Genomic DNA, 21,934 nt, shown 5'->3' with positions numbered 1-21,934 from the left:
AAACACCACCTGGCCGCCTTTCGATGGCTTGGGATCATCCCCACCCCTCTACGCATTGACAGAACCTTATTCAGCAGGCAAATACACGAAGCCTACTGTCACCGTCACTCTACACTTTCCTTGATACCCACGAGCTTCGCCTGGTGCTGAGCTTCATCAAATGATCGGCATGCCTTTCCGCGCATTCCTTTGCAGGTTCATCTTCTGCGCCGTCTTTTCTGTTTCCGTCATCAATGTTTTCACCAAGGCCACCCCACCTGCATTTTCGCTTCGACAGCCGCAGTCATCGTCAAACGACCTGGAAGATTTCATATGCCCGCAATCACAGCTCGCGGACGATGTGCTGGTAGTACTCCGCACAGGTGCGACCGAGTCTCGACAAAAGCTACCTGTGCATTTTCGTACCACGCTGCTATGCGTGCCCCACTTTCTAGTTGTCTCGGACATGAACGAGGAGGTTGATGGCGTCGAGGTACATGACGTCTTGGCGGGTGTCAGTGAGCAATCGAAGAAGGAAAGCGATGACTTCAAGCTGTACCACCACCTGCAAGAGCATGGACGACGGGGGCTGCCAAACCAGAAGATCGTCACCGGCATGTCAGGGTCATCAAAAGGCGACTATCTACAGACGGACAACGACGGATGGAAGCTGGACAAGTGGAAGTTTTTGCCCATGATTGACCATGCCTACGCCAGGAAGCCGGATGCGAAGTGGTTTGTGTTCATCGAGGCGGACACGTACTTGGGCTGGAACAACCTCCTGGACTACCTCGGCAAGTTTGACGACACGAAGCCATACTATATCGGCAAGCACCTGTACATCAACGACGTCGAGTTCGGATACGGTGGCGCTGGCTTCGTCCTGTCGAACCCTGCAATGCACAAGGTTATCGAGCAGCGCTCCGAACACATCAGCGAATACGAGGACTTCACCAAGACGCATTGGGTCGGCGACTGCGCACTCGGCAAGGTCATGGAGGACGTCAAGGTTCCACTTCACCGCGCGTTTCCCCACTTCCAAGGCGATTCACCCGCATCTGTCGACCCAGCCATCACCAAGATCGACCGCGATCTATGGTGCTTTCCCACCATCACATACCACCACGTCTCGCCCGCTGAGATCAAGGAGCTCTGGGCCTTTGAGCAGGACTGGTACAGTCGGCACGACATCACGCTCCGCCACCGCGACGTCTTTATGGAGCTGGTCCGACCAAAAATCGCTCCATCAGTCTCGGCATGGGACAATCTGTCCGCTGACAGGGAATATAATGCGCACGACCACAGCACGGCCGACAACTCTTTCGAACGCAACGCATGGAAGAGTTTCGCGCACTGCCGCGCCCTCTGCGACGACCAAAAAGACTGCATTCAATTTTCTTTCAACGCCGGTATCTGCTCGATATCAACAAAATTCACGCTGGGCTACGCTAAGCCTAACGAGCGGATTCAAAGCGGGTGGATGATAGACCGCGTAGACGATTTGTTCCGCAGTCTGGAAGATCGGTGTGGCGTTCGGGACTGGTTTGCGCCGGATGAGCCGGTCAGACCTGAGTTGAAGATGAGACGGAAGAGGAGTTTGTAAGCGCGCGGAGAGCGTAAACATCAAGATTATTCCCGCCTTCATTGGCACATTTGGCATAGGGAAGGCGTTTTATTTTTGGTGGAATGGTTGCTTTTTGGATTGGAAGATACCCCATAATCACTCGCTATATTTCGTAGTTCACGACAAGATAATAAGAGAAACAAAGAACAAACAAATGAGAAAACAATTATCAAATAAAAAGGCTTCGCGATGTTGACGACTTGACATGGTGATCTGTGAATGAAATTGAGAAGAGAACAGCAGCTTCGAGCAATACTTGATCTATTGCATTCATTCACCCTTCTCTATTCGTCCTATCATGCCCAAAACCAAACACCATATCATCAATTTTACCATACATCATAGATGCATCACTCATCATCAAACCAACTCCATCCCATAGTAACCATGCCTCGTCATCATACGTCTTCAAACTATCATCCTAGAACCCCCCGCCAACCCCCTCTATACTCCCCATAACAGCCTCCCCGCCCTCCCCCACCCCCGCACTCTGCACATGCACATGCTCCGGCTCCTTCTCCTCCACTAACTCCGTCTCATTCGTATGATCCCCCTGCCCATTCATCGCATCGACCATGTCCGCCCGTGTGACCTCATCATCCTCTTGTTGTTGTAGTTGTTGGTGTTGAGCCGTCTCCTGGATCTGCGCCTGCTGGGCGGCCTCTTCAATCTTCTCCCTCTGCGCTTCATTGTCCTCGACGAAAGAGGAGTCAGGCGTGGAAGCCAGAGCTAGCATGGCGGCTTGTTGGCGCGCAAAGGCTTCGGTGCCGTGGATGCTGGGGAGGACCGATCCGCCGCCTACACGCGTATTAGTTCCAAGGTTCATTCTGCATTTGAAAGAAAGGACATGTAACGAACCGACGTATTCCCCAGTCCTGCGAGCGCCGTTTTCTAGCCATTCGGTTGTTTTGGTACATTTCTCACTACATGGTCACGTTAACATCCATCCTTTCCGTCTCGAGATAAAGGAAGGCGTACCCGCAAACTCCCCACCCCATACCCACATACCCCAGCACGCCCAGCAGCATCAACAACACCGCGACACGCCCTAACGTCCTACTGCGCTTCGTTTTCACCGGCACGTCGCCCGCGCGCCAGGGACTTCTGCCACGCAAGACGGGGCTGGCCGGGGGCGTAGCTTTTTCCCTCGAAGAGCTCGACATATTTGGGTTCGGGGTAGTGTAAATATCCTGGTCGACGCTAGTATTCGCGCGATGCGACGAGCGGCGATACAGTGGAGACGTCAAGATAGTATTATCGAGAGACGGACGTGGGGGGTTATGCATTGCAATTTTGCAGTGGAACAGAGGAATGATAAATGAGATTGTGGAGGGGGAGGGGTAGGAGTTTGGTATGGAGGGTGCAAGGGAGGGAAAGCGAAGTGTTGCGTATTGTCTGGTATCCCTTTCTAGGGATGTTGGAATGCAAGTACATGATAAGACCGAGGTCTTGGTTTGGTTACTATTACACTACAAGCCTTGCTGCTACTGCTGCGTCGTCGCCTGTATGGAAGGGTAAAACATAAAAAAAAAGGGCGAGTGGACTTTTTTGAATCCAAAATGCGTCGTTGAGATTTCGTCCGTCAAAATCCAAACTAAGGGAAGAAGCAAAAAGAAAATGGTCCTTCAAAACCGCCCCGATAACGCCCTTGCGTGTGCCGCCCGTCGTTTGCCACTCTTGGCGTGGACGAGTGATTGAAATTAGAAAAGCAGGTACTGTATGTTCAAGAAGGATATATGATGACGAAGTGAATGGAAATGCGCAAAGAACGCCAGGTCAAGTTGCGACCGTACTAGGCAATGGATCCGATGGCTTCTCCGACGTCGAGTCGCTGTTATCAGCGTATGCAAGCAGAGCCTTTGCGTCGTCAAGTCCAGAGATTGCAAGGCCTTTTTCGTCTTCCTCGTGAATGACGTTATCCTTAATGCTGTCTTTTGAATACTCGCTCTTCTTTTCGACATCGCCATCAGCCTCCCCCTCGTCCATTAGATTTGGTGGGCGTTGTCGCATTGCGCGGGCCTTGTCCAGAGATATCGTCTTTTGTTGGTAGGTGGTGGTGAAAGGGAGTGACTCATCTCTGTCGATGGTAGCCTTCATTAACGCGGCCATCCAAAGTCTCCCAACTGCGAGACTATCGACAGCAAAATAGTGCACAATTGGCTTTGTGAATTGGACACCCTTTTGCAGTCCGGCACGAGGCGGTACGAGCTTGAAGATGAACATACCCGACATGTCTTCTTCGATGCCGTTCGCACTATCAGTTGAGGCCGCGGTCTGTATTGTCGAATTGTGTGGCGAGGAGGGCGAAGACGCTGCACGGGTGATTGTGGCATGGAGACCTGTCATCCGTTCGTCATTGGCCGGAAGGACTCGATGCGACGAGATATCGATCAAGCCCTTCTCCTCCGTGTCGTTTTCGGAGTAGTAGTATGCAAGTCTTCGGCCGCGTAGAACGAATAATCGCGTTTTCCAGGTCGTCATTAGACTCGAGGACTTTTTCTTCATCCAACCACTGTAGTCGCAGTTCTCCATGGCCACTTGTGGGGATACCTGTTGGCGGCCTTTGAGATATGCACTGGTCCCATGCTTCTTCGCCTTCTTTCGTGCGTCTTTGGTATTAGCTGAGCTAGTTGTAAGTCGTCTGTTTGCTTCGTTCTTGTCGAACTCGAAACTCTTTGAGATCGATGTACCTGACGGCGTGGTGGAGCCCGTGCGGGCTGGTGACTGCATGGGAGAGTCTTTGCTGGGCGAGAGATCGTTTGCATGCGCCTTCTCTCCGCCTGTGATGGCGTCTGATATGGCTCGGAGACCAGTGGAACGGGGCTTCTTGAAGAAAGAATGTGAAGAGGTATGGGCGGCTGGCGAAGGCGAAGCACGCCCGGTGGACGATGTTTCGCTTCCAGGAATGTGTGGTGAGTTCGCGATGGCGTCGATGCTATGCGAATCGTACGTGAGCTTAGTCACCGTCGGGTTCATCTCGCTCATGGGTTTAAGCGGGCGCACAAAGTCGAATGCGCTTGAACTTCGCTCAGATTTACCACCTCCGAAGTATTGCTTTGCTGCCGCAGATGTGTGGTTAATTGATTGAGCCAGGGAGTCGACGCTGCCGATTCTGCTATGACGCCGGCTGAAAGACGTGCCGCGCTGCCTGGTCTCCGTATTGTAGCTCGAGTTGCGCGAATGCGATTGTCCAGCACTGGTGCGCTTCCGCAGGACGTTGCGATTCGCGCGATTGTCAATCTCTCCGCCCGAAAAGTATCCGCGATCTAGCTCAGCAGAGTTGTCGAGGCCGGTCTCCCGCGCATCAAATCCTGTCCCGTTCGCACTATTCGAGTATGCATGGTGAGACGACGAAGGCCGACGTAACTCCTGTGGGGACAATTGGGGTGAGCCCATTGTCCAGCCGCGATCGAATGAGGGGGTCTTTTTGTGCGCGTTTGGCAGAGGACCAGAGATTTGCGGCTTGATGGCCCCGGGCGCGGCAGGTGGAGGCATGCCCTGGTTGTAGTCGATCGACGAGTGGCGTCTCGTATGGTTCATTTCGCGAACGGATGCGGCTGATGGGCGCCTCTGATGGAGCTTCGGAGGGGACGCAGGCGTATGCTGAATCAGGGGCGATGTCGCATCCATGGGAGATCGACCCGCAGAAGACGCTGCTCGTGGAAGTGTATTCTGGCGCACGGTGCCGCCGCGAGACCCCATGCTCTCCCGAAGGTTTGGTATACGCGGCAGTACAGCTCCCGTCGATGCAGCGCGCATCCTTGCAGCATCAGTGGGAAAGTCTTCCTGCCCGTCGAAGGATTCTGCAGGGTGCAGCATCTTGGCCACTTCCTTCGCGCTCTTCACTTCCGACTGCAGCGCGTTGATCTTCATCCAGGTCCGCAGCCGCGGACCCATGGGCCCCAGATTGAATTCTTGCATAAAAATGAAGTTGCGATCCACGCCCAGCAAGGCCTCGCCGTCGATCTCCTGGTCTCGAAAGACGTCGCAGTGCTTCTTCTCGACGCCAGCGTCTTCCAGGTACTCGGCCACGCGGGCAGGCGACCACGTCTTGACCTCCTCTTCAGTGTGCACGGCGCTCTCTTCCTCGTCAGTCTCCTGGCCGTTGATGTATGAGAGGCGGTGGTGGCTGCTGTACTCGCTGCCCGAGTCGTTGGCGCGCAGTTCCTTCGGGGCGGCACTGTGTCGTGGGGTGCTCATGTCGGTGATGTGCTCGTCGATGACGCTCAATGTCTCGTGCATGACGGGGCTGCCAATGGCCTCCTCCTCTGGCTGAGTTTCACCACTCAAAGCCATGCTGATGCTCCGCGGGGCGGTCGTGTTGAGCGATGTTCTGCGCACTGCGTCGGGCCCGGGCGCTGCAGGCGCAATGTGCAATGGCTCAGTGGGTGTCGACTTGAGGTGGGCAGCTGGGTTGGCTGCTGTCGGCGTTCCAGGCGGCTCGAGGGTGGCAGCACCGGGCGTCATGGCGGGCTGGGCGGCTCGTGAAGAAGCTGTCGAGGGCGTGCGGGATATCATGGTCGGTATGGGCGTGGGCTTCGGGGCGGGTCGCGTATAGACTAGACTGAAGTCAGATATCATCGTCAACAATCCATTCCTCATGCCATAGACGTGCCTTCCGGAAAGAGCCCATTGTCGCCCGTCTCAGTGTTCTTGCCCAAGAACCAACCATCGCCAAAGTCATCGTCGCGCTCGACCAGCTCGATGCGATCGCCGCGGCGCAGACTGAGCTCGTCGGGGCTGCGAGCTTGGAACTCGTCTGCATGGTGTTAGCGGTCGTGTCGCCTACGTCACATGCCGGGCGGGCTCTTACGGACGACGACGAGAGTGTCGCCGGGCCTGCAATTCTCGGTATGCGATCGCTGCATGTTTGCGGTGGCGGAGGGGTGGTGGTGAGAGAAGCCTCTTCAGCAGAGACGAGGGGCGGTTGGAGCGAGGCTCAAACGGCGGAGGTCACCCAAGCATCAGTCGTGCTTCATTTCATCATGTCCGATGGCCGATGCGCGCTATCGTCGAGAGGGACCCCGGCCTGGATCGGGTAAACTTGCAAGGGACTCCCGAGGGCGCCGTTGTGTGAGAAGCAAACGTTTCGAGGGACGATTCACGGGGAGGGCTGGACAAGCGAGGCGAGAGTTATGAGGGTTGCTGTCGTGGTACTCTAAGAGTGGGCAAGGCTAAGACCGCAGCTAGACCAACGACACGCTGGCCTGCGATAATCGATAATCGACAATCAATAAATCAAGTAACGTGCAACACGGCAACGGGGGTGACGGCACCATATCGGTATCGCGTCTCCGTTGCGCCACACGGACTGTAGCCGACCTCAAGAGCAGCGTCCAAGAATCTCTTCAGCTTGCAGGCTGCATCCCTTGTGATGGTCGTGCCGCGTCGTTGCTTGTCTGATGGGACACTTGGAAAAGGTAGCTCCAGATACGGAGACCGATCTGCTGTGTGAGGAGATCCCAAGTTGCACCCAGCTCTTAATGCACAGCAAGCCACCTCTATTTTCATTACCTGCAGGCTGTTATATCTTTGGCAAAGTAGAATACCTAAGCGCCTGTTCGATGCATGAAGCAGCGTCCAATCGAGAAGAGCCCAATGCAGATTAGTGCGCATCGCATCGCGCTTTCCCATCGACGACAAGTCGCGCCTTCCACATTCACAAGCGGAAAGACCTCGCGCTCTCCTCGAGCAGGCACGAATTGTGTCCCTCAATCAAACAGCTCGGGAGCTGTGACTCAGATCCCTCCATGGTCCGCGAATATAGCCTGCCCAACACTGGTCCGCGATATGCACTCCCCGCACCCAAACGCACACACAGTACGGTTCACTAGTCGAAGGCTCCAAACGCAGAGGGCCAGGGACACAGGGAAACATAACACTTGGCCGCCGTCTTCCGTCTCAATCTGATCGCATTCACGGGAATGGCTGCCCAGGAGAATACGGCAAACAATGCCATGCTGCGCACGCTCAACTCGGCTCTGGGTAATCTGGGCGGTAGGCAAAAGAGCTGGATGGCGTCTTCCAACGCCGCACAGTCATTGCCTGCGCCCTCAGAACTCACGGTGAAGACTGCTCCTTCCACAACGCGTGGCCGGGGGCGACCTCGGGGGCGACCACGGAAGTATCCTGCGACGCAATCGCGCCCCCAACCCCAACCGCCGACAGTAGAACACTCGATCGAGCCTCAGGTGGACCCCCAGCCGCCCTCCAACCCAACGTCACCCCAGCTTGCGAATGTCTTGACGAACCATGACCAAGCACACCTCCAGCTTTCCACCATCACCGTTTTCCCGTCACCGACCCCCAGCGAAGAAAATACCCACAACCCACAATCCGCTTCTCTGTATAGAGGCGACGGCACGACAAACGTCGACTTCATGCAGCTAGATTCTGATATGGCACAATCATTCGTCACTCTTTCAGACGCGGGATTGAGGCGGAGGAAACCTCCGGAAGAGGCCGTTGCACACATCTTAAAGCGTCGTCGCGGGGCGGAAGGTGGGCAGGAGCACCCAGCAACAACAGCCAGCGCGTATGCCCAATCGCCTCTGACGCGATCTCAGTCAACAAATTCTTCGCGCCCCATTCCAGTACCGCAACATCTCGTCCTCAACATGCACCTCGAGCCGTTGCAGACCCGCAGTCCGTCTATTGGCCAGTCGCCGAATAGCCCAATGCTGTCACCGCAGTGTGCACCTGTATCGGAAGCGATTAGGAATGCGCCACAAGCATGCATGCCCAGTTCGCGACGTACGTCGTCATCAGCAGGAGTACAAAACCCGTCCAACATACCAACGGGCATGGATGCCCAAAACTTCCCCCAGCCTGCGTGGCAAACGACACAACATTGCTTGCATCTGCTGGACGCCCTCGCGCAGTCGCCTGACGCCGCATCATTCTGTGCTCTGGATGCGAGTCGTATTGCCGTCCTCAGAACGGCCGCGCAGGCGCAAGACTGGGCATATTTGTCCATGCATCAATTGTACTGTCTGCTTGATTTCAATCCAAGCTTGTTGTCTGCACAAATCACAAGACATCCTAACTTGAACTCGGCCGTGCATGTGCTGAGCAACGTGCTCGAATTGAACAGAAATTTGTCGCCACTCGTCCTCCAATTTTGTTCCAACTTCCCATGCCACCTGGAAGACATCAGGACTCACTGGTCTGTGGACTTCGCGCAACGTGAGCGCATGTTCGTGTCTTTCATCACATCTTCATCGAACTACGTCCAACTGAAGCGCAACTGTGAAGCACGGCGCTTCCCGCCCCTTGCTGGGGAAATGTTGCTGCAGCTGGGAGTTACTTCCGAGACATTTCAGCGCATCCTATTCACTGCAGTGCTGCGAGCACTTTGGCAGCACGTGCCTCAACGGCCCCCACAATACGAGGCTCAGGCAGTGGACATATTCAAGCAGAACCAGGCCTTGCACAGTCAGAAACTGACTAGAGCGGGATACGACGCGCATCAGATAAATATGGATAATCAGTTGGCGTTGCAGCTATGGGGTCCTCGGTTAAGAGCTGTGGTGGAGGAGCTTGAACTAGCTGCAAACGCGCCTCACCTGGGGGGACCTACCTCGCACTTGCAGTTGAATCCCCGTTACAACGTAAACGCCACTGACATGGCTTCGCGCGGCCATAATTCGCAGCAGATGCGCGCCGCACGTGTTGTTCAAGTCCCAACATCGCGAGTACCACCTCCACGTGTTCAACCTGCCCTAAGTAGTCACTCACTGCAATCGCATGCACCGCTTCAACCATCACGACAGGCAGTGCCTTTACTGCCACCACCTGGAGTAACACAGCCACAACAGCGACAGCCCAACCCAACGCGATTCAGCCTGCATCAGGCACATCTCAGGAGCCCGACCCTGAAAGCACTCTCGGCAGATAAACAGCCGCTATACCAATACGTGCAGGGCTTCGTCAAGCCCCCACAACGGTTGATCAACGTGGGTCGGGCTGTCGAAAAGTGGACGTTCAATCTGGATGCAGAGATGATTATGAACGTCCCTGCCACTTTACCAGGTCTAGCAGGCGATGTCGCGGAGAGACTGGTAGACACGAATAGTAAGACCATTCGCTTGCGCTGCATTAAGTGGGCACCTAATCTCCAGTGCCCTGACGACCATCTCTGGACGACTACCGACACGTCATGGATCCCGCATTCCTATTTCATCTTCAATGGCGTTCCTCTAACACAGCGCAAGAAGGTGCATCATGGCAAAGATTTGCCTATCGATGTAACAAATCTCATCCAGGAGGGAGAGAATGTCTTAGAAATGACGGTCATATCAGAGGATAAGGCCTATCTCAACTACCTTGTCGCCTTCGAGTACCTTGGCATTACTTCGCACGAGATAGTGAAAAGAAACTGCCTCGAGAAAAAGCGCCTACCAGCTGGCCAAATCCTATCTGATATGAAGAGTAAACTCCGTAGCAACGATGACGACGAAATCGCCATCGTCGAAAGCAACCTCACCATCAACCTATTCGATCCCTTCAGCGCATCGAAAATGTGCGACATACCCGTCCGCAGCACAGCCTGCCGCCACCCCGATTGCTTCGACCTCGAAACATATCTCCAGACACGACGGCGCAAGGGCGATGCATCTATGCCGGATCTATGGCGCTGCCCGATTTGCAACTCCGATGCGCGACCTGGACATCTCATCGTTGACGGCTTCCTGCAAGAAGTCAAGCAAGAACTTGACGCACGAGGACTCTCCAAAACACGTGCCATCGTCGTTCAACAAGACGGCACGTGGAAGCCCAAAACAGAAGTCCGCGAAGGCGTCTCAGATGATCCGCCGTCACCACGGCGGAAAAGCGTACCTGCGCCATCCGAGGTCATCGATCTCTGCGATTAAAAGCGGCATTTCCCTGTCTTTCTTCATTTCATGACATATTTACATCAACTCTTTTAGCGAGCTCTCATTACGAAAAGTCATGACGGCGTTTATGGCAAGGTTGGTTTTGCGGATGATTAGATACCCCTTAACTTTTCCCTTCTTTCTCTTATTTCCGATTTGCATGATGGGACATGCTTTAGAACATGTATGTATTGAAATGCAATATTTGAAAGGCGAGGAAAGGCGTATAGAGCAGAACACAAATAACAACATACTTCAATTTGCCAGTCGATATACGCCACAGAATGTGCCCTCTTATCGTGCAGGCAGTTTTGGTGAGTGATGTCACATGCCAAGCACGACGACTGCAGGTATGCGGCTTCCACGGCGTCCTTCCGTTCACACCATCACTCACTCTTCAACTTTGTAATTTGCTATGCCAGGGCCATTAAACTTTTTATCCGTCATCTAATACTCTAGGCGCTTAGGCTCTCTAGTCTTATCATGTTTTAGCCTCATCGAGTTTCAGCCCTACGAGCAGCCCCTAATGTCAGCAGGAAAGCTTATTTGCGCCCCCAGATGTGCAGCTCATATAAGCACTTAGATCAAGCCTTTAAGCTCTAATTATAAAGCCTGGACGATAGAAATGCGATATTGCTCTTCCGTATAGTGCGAAAGTCAAGCTGGATCCTTACGACGCTTTGCAATTCATCGCCTACTCAACATACTCAGAGCAACAAAGTGCCACAGCCCCACTAATAATTACGATTGCTCTACATGCTACAATGTATCCCAGAGCTCAAAGCACTGTACCTTGGTCTTGTCAATCAAGCCTGATATCGCTGGTATCGGCGTAAGTAGATCATATTACATAGAGCCTTGCTGATGAGGGCTAATTGTGAGAAGATACTCGTATCCTTCCTCCTCAGTGCTCTCTTACAAGAAATTTGCAAGATGCATAAATAGCTAAGCTGTCTTTAGAAAGCTAAGACTGCTGTACTTTCTTCTTATAGATTAGAACAGTTTTACTAACGCTTGTATCTCGCATATCGACTTGTTCTACGTTAGCAAATAATTAATATACAATAACTTATTTTTGTTGAGAACAATACGAGCTAAGCTTACCTGTGCACTTTGCGATATTAATTCGTGCTATGCAGCCTCGTTTAGATGTTCGTACTTTATACAGAAGGCAGATGCCTATCCGAACAGGAAAAAAGCGATGTATAACGAACTCCCAGCTAGTTATATAGAAAAAGAGAGGTTTGGCACATTCTGCTCCATAAAGAGCTGTTTCGAGAAAATAAGGCTGAAATAGGTTATGTTGAATAACACTATATGCCACATATTTTGCAACTATGGAAAAGTGGAGGCTACACTATAGGAATTGACCTTATCCAAATTCTCTTACAGGTCCATCTCCTTGACGCTTCAGCATTCACACGTCTAACCGTGTCATGATACCTCTAGCAAGGGTCGCATGCGCCGCCTGGGTAGCAGCAGTCGCAGGCCCAGCCACCTGGCGCATCACCACAGCCCCAGGCGCATATCGCACAGGCGAATGCTCCAAAAGACTGATTGATTTGTTTTTTCGGCTGAGTAGAGGGTCTTCCGTTTGGGAACTGCTTCTTAAGCAAATTTTTGATCTTGAGCTGGTACTCCGGCGAGTTGACATCGGGTTTATCGGCTGTCGTGCCTGCGATGGCGGTAACGGCAGAGACTGCGCTGAGCAGGGCGACGAGCGTAGTAGTGACTTTAAGACAGTGTGTTATAACGGAGTGTGGGCAGTTTCTCGTGGAAGGGTGGGCTTACATTGCATATTTAGGATGGTAGAGAGAGTTCGTCGAAAACGGCGAAGGTCAAAGTCGTTGTTGTTGGTAGGAGTGGTTGTTAGAGAAGTGATGTTGAGTGATGGGAAGAAATTGTAGCGGACAGCGAAGGGCTATTTATCTCTCTGTCGAGAAGAGAAGTGTCCTCTGCTGTGCTTGTGATGGTCGATTCATGAGGACAGCTGTTGTTTGCAACGTCAGTTAGACTCGGGCGGACCTTTACAACACGCTGGTAACTATCTACCTGGTCTAAGCATCTAATAGGTTAAGGCATACAAACTTTAACGTTGGACATGACTGAATGTGGTCTATCTCGGGCGGACCTTCACACACGCTGTTAACTATCTACCTGGTCTAAGCATCTAATAGGTTAAGGCATACAAACTTTAACGTTGGACATGACTGAATGTGGTCTATCTCGGGCGGACCTTCACACACGCTGTTAACTATCTATCTGGTCTAAGCATCTGACAGGCTAAGACATACGAACCTTCATGATTGGAAACAACTGAATGTGATCCATCTTGACCGAAGTCCATGCGCGTGATACGTTTCGTGAATGTTAGTGGTGAAAGCATATAGTATGGAGACTAATGATAATAGACCGTAAAAGCTCACTTAGAGGCCCCCCTTCACGTACACGCCCCCCTAAAAGAGAGGGCCATAAAAACATTAGCCGAGCCTTTGTACATGCCCCATCTGATATGGTCTAGGCGAACCTTCCTAAAAGGGAAGGCCAAGTAAGACCTTGTAATGCCTAGTGATTGGCCAATAAGTGGAAGGCTTGTTGTTGGGCCGAATCACAAAGGGCTCTAGAGTAATAGGCAATCAGACGTGCACGTGATCAACAAGGAGCGAGGCCATTGACGAGCCAGGCCATTGACGAGGAGCCAGGCTATTGACGAGGAGCCAGGCCATTGACAAGCCAGACCATTAGCGAGGATACGCGCTTCAATGAGGAGACAGGGTTTTACCGGACTAGGGGCTTCAATGAGGAGATAGGTTCTCAATGGGCTAGAGGCTGTGAACGACTCCTCACGTGACACGCTTTAACTTCCCTAATCGACAGAGAGGAACACCAAAACTACGGGCACAGACGAAAACGGCATCTTTGCATAGAGAACTAGCGCCGATTTAGACAGTCCCTTCGGGAAAATCACTGGCCGTTCCGAACCGCTCCGCAGTGAGACCGACATACTAAACTATATTTTAGATACCTAAGCACGTGATAATCTTTTTGTATGAGAGAATTCTCAGATTCCTGCTAGAATCCTTAGTTCTTTGATGCCTTGCTTTGATGACGTCGTTTTCCCCTCCAATGCTAAGCTATGTTCATTTACACGCCCCTCTTTACGTATACGCTCCCCTAATTTTTGTTTAGGGTAGGGCCTGTCTGCTATACGCCCTCGACTGTTAAAGTGAGCTTTTACGGTAGGCTTCTTCAGAATGTTAGATCAACTAAAATCTGACTGAACTTTATGCGCACATAAGCAACTATAAGGCCGAGTAACCTTCACAATACGAGCTTCTTCAGAATAATAGATTAAAAAAAATCTGACTGAACTTTATGCGCGCAGAAGCAACTGTAAGGCCGAGTAACCTTGACAATATGAGCTTCTTCAGAATGTTGGAGTGACCAAAATCCAACTGAACCTTATGCGCGCGGAACAACTGTAAGGCCGAGTCACATTGACAACACGTGCTTCTTCAGAATGTTGGAGTGACCAAAATCCAACTGAACCTTATGCGCGCGGAAGCAACTGTAAGGCCGAGTCACCTTGGCAACACGTGCTTCTTCAGAACGTTAGACCAACTAGAGTCTGACTGAGCTTTATGCGCTTTGCATGGTTACCTAAACATAGAGTTTAACAATTTCTCGCCGGAGACTGAACTGATATGGGCCGCAGATAGCACTATCATGAGTGCTTAAGAGACTTGTGTATATAAAGGCACCTTTGCCCACTGTTAGAAGCATCACCGCAATCAATCATCTCTCACTCCCCTCGCAGACTCGAAGGATATACCAACACACCAAACACGCTCGAACTATTAGCTCACTTAAGCTATCAAGATGCGTGAGTCTCTCTCTTCAGTTAGCTACGGGCAGTCACAAGAATCAACTTACATCATATGGCAGGTTTCACCTGGATGCTCGCTACCTCTGTCGCGCTCATGGCTAGTGCTAGCGCTCTCCCTCAGGGAGAATCGCAGCTCAGGGGTTATGACAGCCATGCTGAGGCATGCACTGCATGCCTTCTTAGCAGCGGACTGGCCCAGCATGCGTGCAACTGCTGTGACAGTTGGTCCCGTACGTACTGCGGCAAGAAGGGTTCCGGAGGAACTGGGGATTAAGGGTACCCAAGGGGTTAGGGTTAGACTTAAGGTTGAGATGGACTCTGCGTGGTAAAATCTCATATTGGGCAAATTGCTTTCACGTGCAAAGCCCTATCGGACCCTAATATACTGTACTTGAATAAAATCTTTATAAAACCCAATCTAAGGTTACGAGTGAGGCACAGAATTGCTGCTTAGATACATGGTTTAGAGACTTTGCGCATATGCAAAGTGTTTAATGTATGTTTTATTTATATGTGAATGCGATCGGGTTGAATCAAAGATCGACATGCCTCAACAGTACCGATTAGATAACTATTAACATTCCTGCGGACACATCATATTCACCATTTCGTTTACTCCGCGATGCTATGCAGTCTCTCCAACGCTCTAGCTCATTGCATTAGGTCAATCGCTACCATTGCAGTGGTGTGCTGCATGCCCCAGTCATATTTGCACCTCAGCACGAGGCGGTGGTATGAGTTGCTAAACTTCGTCCAGCGGGATTCCAGCGCTCTGGTTCCGCGCTTGATATCTTCACCGTCGACTTCCAGTGCCGTACTCCCGCAGTAACAGAGGCGCCTGAGGATAGCATGTGAGATAACTTCGGGAAGATTTTAGTGAACGAAGCAACAAAAGGTTTGATGGATCGATTGCTGACAGAACGATGCAGCCAGTCATCGAAGTCCCGCACAATTGCTGTTGGAAAACTCCCTGTCAAGCGTCGAAGAGCATCGAAGTTGTACGGGATATGGAATTTTTTGGGCTTCGGATCGTATTACTGGGAATAGTTCGCCGATATAGTCGCTTCGAGTTCGCAGATTTATAGGTGAGCAGTAATTCCAAGTCCCCAGAGGTAATGCGAGAGAAGTTGAGTAGCGTCGCAACTCGTAGACATGACCAAACTGATGTAACCATACTAAGTCTTACAAAGCTCAGTTCTGAAGTTGTGGCCTACAGAATCGGCGTTGTACATTTGCGATAAGTGGCGGAAAAAGTCCAATTTTACCCACTTGTCAAGCCCGAGTTAGTTCCAAGATCCGATCTTCGATGATAACGCTCTATAATCAAGTGAGTAGCCGTAGACAGGTCGTAGGATAACTTTGTTTGCACGTTAGTGCAGCGCTTGCAGCAGCTAGACATTGCACACTCTTTTGCGTCCTCATTAAGCTAGTGCTTAAGCTTTGTAGCGCAATTAGAGTGCTAGTATAAGTCTGTCCGTTTCCTTTAGTATGCTAATTGGTTTTAGAGTAAAGCTGAGGATAATATAACTTAAGAATTCGCTATGTTGGGGCCGTCATACTTTTATCTGTTATCTAATACTGTAAGCGCTTAGGCTCTCTAGTCTTATTATATTTTAGCCTTATTTAGCCCTGCGAGCAGCCCCCACTGTCAGCAGGAGTGCTTATTTGCGCCCCCAGATGTGCAGCTCGTCCTGTGTATAAAGCCCAGACAACGTGGATGTGATGGCGCGATCTGGTGTAAGAACTGTGTCGATGCTCATTGCTTTTCGCGATTCATCCTCTGCCCAGAGTGTTTGGGGCCATTGATTGATTATGAGCGACAGCTCTGCTGGAGTCGACTGCAAAAGATGCTACTCCATGATTTCTACTAGCGGATGCGATAAGAACATCTCAATGAACCCTGACATCGCTGGCATTGGTGTAAATGAACCTTTTCCCCTGCAGCCTTTCGATACATTGCTGATGGCGAGCAGATACTGATATCCTTCTTCCTCAGCGCTCTCTTGCTGGGCACCGTAATCATCTGGGGCTACTGGATGGCATCTCTGCCCTCTGTACTTCTCACTCCAGCTGATCACTACGTCATACACATGCTCAAAAAAATATCGCTCCACTTCAGAGACCCTAAAGTCTTGTCCAATATTTCAGATGATCAAATCAGACGTGCCCGCACTGTTACTGGATACGTAAAAGTTCTGGGTGACCAGCAACTTATTACCGGTTTGGCAATTATCATTGCTGCTCTGGCTCTCCGTCACGAGATCACGCTCTACGAATTCAGGATAGTGACGAGCCTCGCCTACTTCGCTGCATTCACGCACTTGTGCTCCCTCTACATTCTTCGATAATACATGTATTATCACAAAACTGCACGAGCATGGCACATGGCGTTCACAGTTGGCTTTCTCGGCTTACTGTGTCTCGCCTTCGTTGTTGATAGTATGATTGACGACTTCGATGCTATCGGAGAAACATCCTTGAACCCAGGCAACACGTTGCAGTGTTTTTTCGAGCGCACTCAACGCAACAAGGAAGTTATTGTCGGCTTCCCCAATTATTTCGTCATTATTGGGGGACTCGTTGCTCACATGCGAGTGCTCAGCGATCTCTTCGTCCTTCCATCATCAAGCTTTACATCGAATTTTCTTTATCGACTCATGATCCCAAGGCTGCGTAAGTCACATTTCTCGCCACAAGATCGCGAAGCAATCTTGCAAAACGCAGGGAAGAAATACTGGGCGTGGCTTCGGCCGTCGGGCATTGGGAGATCAAGTCAAGCTATATCTTTCTGGTATATGATCGAAACTTACCACGATTCTGAGTTGTCTTTCATACCGACCGTGCTGGCATTCTTTGCCTATGGCACGAGTCGGATCTTCCTCACAATGATGCCTCAGGGATTACAACTCTCCAGGAACATTTTCACTCTTGGCTTTGGTCAAGTCGTCACTGTCGGCCTCCTCGCGCTCACCTTGTTGACGATGACCGGCGATAGTATTGTTGAGGACCGTGTTACAGCGCAGAATACACTCCGACTTTACAAGGGTCCGCGACCTCGCTCCCCCAGAGCCGACGCAAGCATCGCCACCGCCGCCTAGAATGGCTCGTACGCTTATGGGTCGCTAGAAACACACAGGAACTCGACCGGATAAAGAAAGGCAACTATTCAGAGAGCACAGACCCGCTATACGTCGATGCAAGAGTGGCAATCGGCTGTTTTCTCATGTTCATTGTCCACACTACTGTGTTGTTCTGGGCTGGTATTGTCTGGAACATTGCACAGCACAGGCCATGGTCCCAAAGAGGTGGCGGCGAGGCCGAGCTAGTTGCGTTAATTTGGTCCTTATATAGGTGTGTACAAACTGATAAACGATTCCTGAATCAGATGTACTTCATCTTAGAAGAAGTTAAGGAGAGGAAGGAAGAATTGGCAGCTATTGCAGTGTCTGCGAAAGGAGCAAGGGGTAATGAAGCGGTGGGGGCTTCAAAAGGGTCGTCGCAGAGAAGTACGCTTAGTGAGCCCGGAACTTATTCTGGAGCAGGAAGAGAGGGCGAGGAAGACGAATTTGTTCTGCCACCAGTGAGACAGAATACGGAGATCGATCTGGGTTCGATGCCGCTTGTTACACGCCAAACATATTCTCGATTCCGTTGAAGGAATCAGTATCAAGCTCTACTGTGGTTCAAGGCACAAAGACATTTTGGTAACGCACGAAAAGGTTTTGTCCGTCATTCATATATTCATATCTCTAACCACTATCTGCGGTCATTTGGTATCACATAATTTTCCTTCCATCCCTAATCCTTGGCAATATCCGCAATCTGCAGCACCGCCTTGCCAAAGTTCTTTCCCTGCAGCATACCCAAGAAGCCCTCAGGCGCATTATCAATGCCCTCGGTAACACTAATCTTCGCCTTGAATGTGCCCTCATGCAGCCACTTCTGCAGCTTCTCCTGGTGCTCCTTCGCATGCTTGGGACCCATGTTCTCATCGCTCACGATGAATCCGCGCATCGTCAACCTCTTGGCTACCACTTGCATCAAGTTGCGGATGGGGTACTGCTCGCCGGGCTTGCAGTTGTACTGGCTGATCATGCCACATGCGATGATGCGTCCGAAGTTGTTCATCGCGTTGATGGCAGCTTCGAGTTGTTCGCCGCCCACGTTCTCGTAGTAGATATCGATGCCGTCAGGCGCAAGGCGCGCGAGCGCATCTGCCGGCTTCTCTGTCTTATAGTTGAAGCCGTCGGTGAAACCGAGCTCCTCCTTGATGAACTGGAGCTTCGCGTCGTCGCCAACAGATCCGATGACCTTCAATCCCTCATGCCTTGCGAGCTGGCCAACAAGTTGTCCGACAGCACCTGACGCGGCCGAGATGAAGATGGTCTCACCCTTTTTCGGCACACCGATTTCGTAGAAGGAGGACCACGCAGTCAGACCTGGCATGCCCAGCGCGCCGAGGAAGTGCTTCGGGTCGAGTTCGTACGGGTTCTCGAGCTTCATGACGCCCGCGACGGTGTCCTTGTCGAACACACTGTACTCCTCAATCGGCGTGATGCCGCGCGTGATGAGCACATCGCCCGCCTTGTACTGCTCCGTATTGGACTTGACGACCTTGAAGATGGAGCGGTTAGTGATGGGCTTGCCAAGCTCGAAGGGCGGCGAGTATGATTTCTTATCTGGGCTGCGCATGCGGCCGCGCTGGTAGGGGTCGAACGAGGCATAGAAGTTTTTGACGAGCAGGCCGCCTTCGGGGAGCTGTTGGTCGAGGTCGATGTCGCGGGTCTCGACGGTGATGTGCTCGCCGGCTACGGGCCAGCCGTCTGGCACCTTCTTGAAAATGACGCCCTTGTTCTGAACCATCTTGACGTATGTATGTATGTATGTGTATGTGTGTGAAGGAGTTGTGGAAAGTAGATTCTTTTACAAAACTCGGACTGGAAAATACTTCATCCAAAACCAGCAGCTTGAGCACCTACATATACGTCTAGCTTACCAGTGCAAATTCGTCCGGCCTGCATTGCATCATTCCCAAGCAACACCACCTCGACCCCGCCGAAACACGGCAACCGGCACACACCGATGTCCTGCCGTGCGCCGCAACGCAAAGAAGAACCTTCCACGGAATTCTCGCCAACGGAGATCGCGAAATGACGCTGTGCAAGCTTCGGAAGCTGTCTACTTGTGGTAAAGCGCCCGTCGCTATGTGTAAGGCTGAGCCGAGGCAAGTGGGGCGCGGATTGGTAATGAGGGGTGGAAATCCTGTGGCAAGGGAAAGCTACTGCAAAGGATAGAGTTCTGACATGCATTTGCACGGTCAAAAGTTTCTCTGGATATTGTCCGCTTGCTGATAAATTGGCTGGCTGCATTTTCACGGCGAAATATCAGATGTTGGTTCGTAATCGAGCAACGTAGCAGAAGTTGTGTGGTGCCGCGCGGTCTATGCAATATGCATACGGGCGTACGGGGAGCCGCGTGCCCTGGTGCCTCCATGGGTCGTACCGGTGCATGATACACGTAGTAAGGATTTGATGCTTTCGCGTTCCAAAATATTATCATCAAAGGAGAAGAATTTGAACGGCTCTGGCGCATGAAATGCTCTAACATGAGTTCCACTGCTGCAATCGTTTCCATCATGAAGGAAATGAGAATTCGTTGAAATGCTCGCTATGCTCTAACATGTTGCCTTTCTCCCACCAAGCTCTCTTGTCCTCATACCTCATAGTGCTTGGATATCCAGCAGCGCGCCAAATTGTATGCTTCGCACTCCCCCATCACCACAACCACAATTCCGTGCCCGGTCCCGAATACCCCGGGAATCCATCCTGCACGCGCTCGGGATCCCATTCTTCGCCCTCTCTCGCTTCAAAAGTATCTTGCCCGACATTCCCATCCCCATATGCGTCTCTTGAGTGCTTCTAATCCTCATCGCTCTCCACAAACATGCCCCCACCCGTCTCCTCCTCCTCAGGTATCATAATCTTCTCGATCAACTTGAGCGTCGAGCGCAGCGGCAAGCCCACCACATTATCATAGCTCCCGTCAATCTTTTCGATGAGTATGGAGCCCGCTGTTTGTATGCCGTACCCGCCGGCTTTGTCGTTACCGTCGCGCGTGCGGACGTATGCTATTATGAGTTCGTCGGAAACTACTTAGCATTAGCTACTTCCTTCGAAGGAGTATGTATGGAGGGGGAGGTTATGTGTCAACTCACCAGCCGCATCGAATCTCACCGTCGTCTCCTCCACATGCGTCGCCATCCTATACCCCGGATACGCGCCATTCTCGTTCGGTTTCATGACTGCCACGGCCGTCATGACTTTATGCTCTCCGTCATCTCTTAGCATCTTCAACATCTTGATATGATCGGCTTCGCCTCGCGGCTTCTCCAATATCTTGCCCGAGTGCGCGACGATGATGGTGTCGGCGGCGATGACAATGGCCGGGTCGCCTCGCTCCGCGTTGTCGATTTCCCGCTTGTATACATCTTGCGCCTTTTCCGACGCCGTTTCGAGCACGTAGTTGAGCGCGCCGAGCGAGTGGGGGAGGTCTTCGCCGAATTTGGAGGGGACGACGTCGATGTTTGTTAGACCAATCTAGCACCATCAGCAACTGAAGTTTGAGAGGAGTATATGGGCTGCGTACTTGTGCTAGGAGCTGTCTTCGTCGTGGTGAAGCTGATGCCAGTACTACTCGTTCCCGCCGTAATGTGTTCAATGTTGGTATGTTCAGTGGCGGCGGAGGGCCTGGTGGCGGTCTCCGCGCGGCGGGCGCGGCGGGAGTCCCTGAAGCTGATCTGTCGTTTGCATTGGGTGCGCTGGGATTGTCCGTGTATGGTGGTGGGGGTTCGGAAGGTAGGAGGCTTTTCGACATGGCGGTGATTGATTGTGACGCCTCAGTTACACGCAATGAATTCTACAGTAGGTGTACGAGCTTCCGCTATCTTCTAGATATTTTGCTTAAAAGTGCAATTGGAGGTTGACGCGCGTAAGTGTAAAGGGAACACGTCTCTAGCCATCCTCAACTTCGCGAATCTACGAAAGGTGGTCATAGCTCAACGCCACTTAGACACCGATCTGTGGACCCTGATCCCAAGTCGCTATTCTTAGCACACAAAACTTACTTTCTAGTCTCGAACCGAATTCGAACTCGGTCCCAGGCTGTAGATCATTCTCAAATGCGTCATAGCATTGCCAAATTCAACCTGTTGTTACTGTGTATACCGCGCTGTTCACGAGCCAGACCTCATAGACTCAGCTCAGGAGAGCATCTTGTAAGATCTCTTAAGATTTGTAACTACTTGCGATGATATTACGGAGCATGTTATCCTTCTGATTTGACCACCAGTGGCCAGCTCCCCTCCTCCAGATGCAGCAACGGAACCATCAAATCCGCCAATGACGTGAATGGCTCAAGGAAAAATGGCGGGACTTCTTTGTGCGAGCGGAGCGCCTCGCAACACATGTTGATGCGCCAGCTTATGCAAACCAGACCGGAACCTTGATACCTTTGTGAAAGCTTTTCCGAACGCCGAATATGCACCGTGCAATGCCAAAGGCCAAAGAGAGA

General features: G+C 51.6%; 12 protein-coding genes across 12 annotated transcripts; 5 read left to right on the top strand and 7 right to left on the bottom strand.

Annotated features, from left to right (window-relative positions):
* Positions 1-169: 169 nt before the first annotated feature.
* Positions 170-1,582, top strand: SNOG_11300 (hypothetical protein; the record flags this gene model as incomplete). Its single annotated transcript, XM_001801493.1, has 1 exon — positions 170-1,582. One exon carries the CDS (start codon positions 170-172, stop codon positions 1,580-1,582), a length of 1,413 nt encoding a protein of 470 aa, XP_001801545.1.
* A 442-nt stretch (positions 1,583-2,024) lies between these two features.
* SNOG_11299 (hypothetical protein) lies at positions 2,025-2,429 on the bottom strand (the record flags this gene model as incomplete). Its single annotated transcript, XM_001801492.1, has 1 exon — positions 2,025-2,429. The coding sequence occupies one exon, from the start codon at positions 2,427-2,429 to the stop codon at positions 2,025-2,027; it is 405 nt and encodes a 134-aa protein (XP_001801544.1).
* Positions 2,430-3,379: 950 nt separating this feature from the next.
* SNOG_11298 (hypothetical protein) lies at positions 3,380-6,210 on the bottom strand (the record flags this gene model as incomplete). The annotated part of the gene is made up of 2 exons (XM_001801491.1): positions 3,380-6,076; positions 6,208-6,210. 2 exons carry the CDS (start codon positions 6,208-6,210, stop codon positions 3,380-3,382), a joined length of 2,700 nt encoding a protein of 899 aa, XP_001801543.1.
* Positions 6,211-6,588: 378 nt separating this feature from the next.
* On the top strand, positions 6,589-6,819 carry SNOG_11297 (hypothetical protein; the record flags this gene model as incomplete). The annotated part of the gene is made up of 2 exons (XM_001801490.1): positions 6,589-6,641; positions 6,777-6,819. The coding sequence occupies 2 exons, from the start codon at positions 6,589-6,591 to the stop codon at positions 6,817-6,819; spliced, it is 96 nt and encodes a 31-aa protein (XP_001801542.1).
* A 708-nt stretch (positions 6,820-7,527) lies between these two features.
* On the top strand, positions 7,528-10,476 carry SNOG_11296 (hypothetical protein; the record flags this gene model as incomplete). Its single annotated transcript, XM_001801489.1, has 1 exon — positions 7,528-10,476. The coding sequence occupies one exon, from the start codon at positions 7,528-7,530 to the stop codon at positions 10,474-10,476; it is 2,949 nt and encodes a 982-aa protein (XP_001801541.1).
* A 1,448-nt stretch (positions 10,477-11,924) lies between these two features.
* SNOG_11295 (hypothetical protein) lies at positions 11,925-12,277 on the bottom strand (the record flags this gene model as incomplete). The annotated part of the gene is made up of 2 exons (XM_001801488.1): positions 11,925-12,211; positions 12,271-12,277. The coding sequence occupies 2 exons, from the start codon at positions 12,275-12,277 to the stop codon at positions 11,925-11,927; spliced, it is 294 nt and encodes a 97-aa protein (XP_001801540.1).
* Positions 12,278-14,281: 2,004 nt separating this feature from the next.
* SNOG_11294 (hypothetical protein) lies at positions 14,282-14,519 on the bottom strand (the record flags this gene model as incomplete). Its single annotated transcript, XM_001801487.1, has 2 exons — positions 14,282-14,327; positions 14,413-14,519. The coding sequence occupies 2 exons, from the start codon at positions 14,517-14,519 to the stop codon at positions 14,282-14,284; spliced, it is 153 nt and encodes a 50-aa protein (XP_001801539.1).
* Positions 14,520-16,087: 1,568 nt separating this feature from the next.
* On the top strand, positions 16,088-16,713 carry SNOG_11293 (hypothetical protein; the record flags this gene model as incomplete). Its single annotated transcript, XM_001801486.1, has 2 exons — positions 16,088-16,102; positions 16,339-16,713. 2 exons carry the CDS (start codon positions 16,088-16,090, stop codon positions 16,711-16,713), a joined length of 390 nt encoding a protein of 129 aa, XP_001801538.1.
* A 36-nt stretch (positions 16,714-16,749) lies between these two features.
* SNOG_11292 (hypothetical protein) lies at positions 16,750-17,463 on the top strand (the record flags this gene model as incomplete). Its single annotated transcript, XM_001801485.1, has 1 exon — positions 16,750-17,463. One exon carries the CDS (start codon positions 16,750-16,752, stop codon positions 17,461-17,463), a length of 714 nt encoding a protein of 237 aa, XP_001801537.1.
* A 626-nt stretch (positions 17,464-18,089) lies between these two features.
* SNOG_11291 (hypothetical protein) lies at positions 18,090-19,228 on the bottom strand (the record flags this gene model as incomplete). The annotated part of the gene is made up of 1 exon (XM_001801484.1): positions 18,090-19,228. The coding sequence occupies one exon, from the start codon at positions 19,226-19,228 to the stop codon at positions 18,164-18,166; it is 1,065 nt and encodes a 354-aa protein (XP_001801536.1). The 3' UTR covers positions 18,090-18,163.
* On the bottom strand, positions 19,090-19,734 carry SNOG_20118 (hypothetical protein; the record flags this gene model as incomplete). The annotated part of the gene is made up of 1 exon (XM_001801483.1): positions 19,090-19,734. One exon carries the CDS (start codon positions 19,732-19,734, stop codon positions 19,315-19,317), a length of 420 nt encoding a protein of 139 aa, XP_001801535.1. The 3' UTR covers positions 19,090-19,314.
* Positions 19,735-20,283: 549 nt separating this feature from the next.
* On the bottom strand, positions 20,284-21,383 carry SNOG_11290 (hypothetical protein; the record flags this gene model as incomplete). Its single annotated transcript, XM_001801482.1, has 4 exons — positions 20,284-20,492; positions 20,580-20,915; positions 21,011-21,161; positions 21,372-21,383. The coding sequence occupies 4 exons, from the start codon at positions 21,381-21,383 to the stop codon at positions 20,284-20,286; spliced, it is 708 nt and encodes a 235-aa protein (XP_001801534.1).
* Positions 21,384-21,934: the final 551 nt, after the last annotated feature.

This window comes from Parastagonospora nodorum (assembly GCF_000146915.1).
Source record: "Parastagonospora nodorum SN15 chromosome Unknown scaffold_19, whole genome shotgun sequence".
Lineage (NCBI taxonomy): Eukaryota > Fungi > Ascomycota > Dothideomycetes > Pleosporales > Phaeosphaeriaceae > Parastagonospora > Parastagonospora nodorum.
Note: the sequence above shows the minus strand (reverse complement) of the source record. Positions and strands in the feature narration are given on the sequence as shown.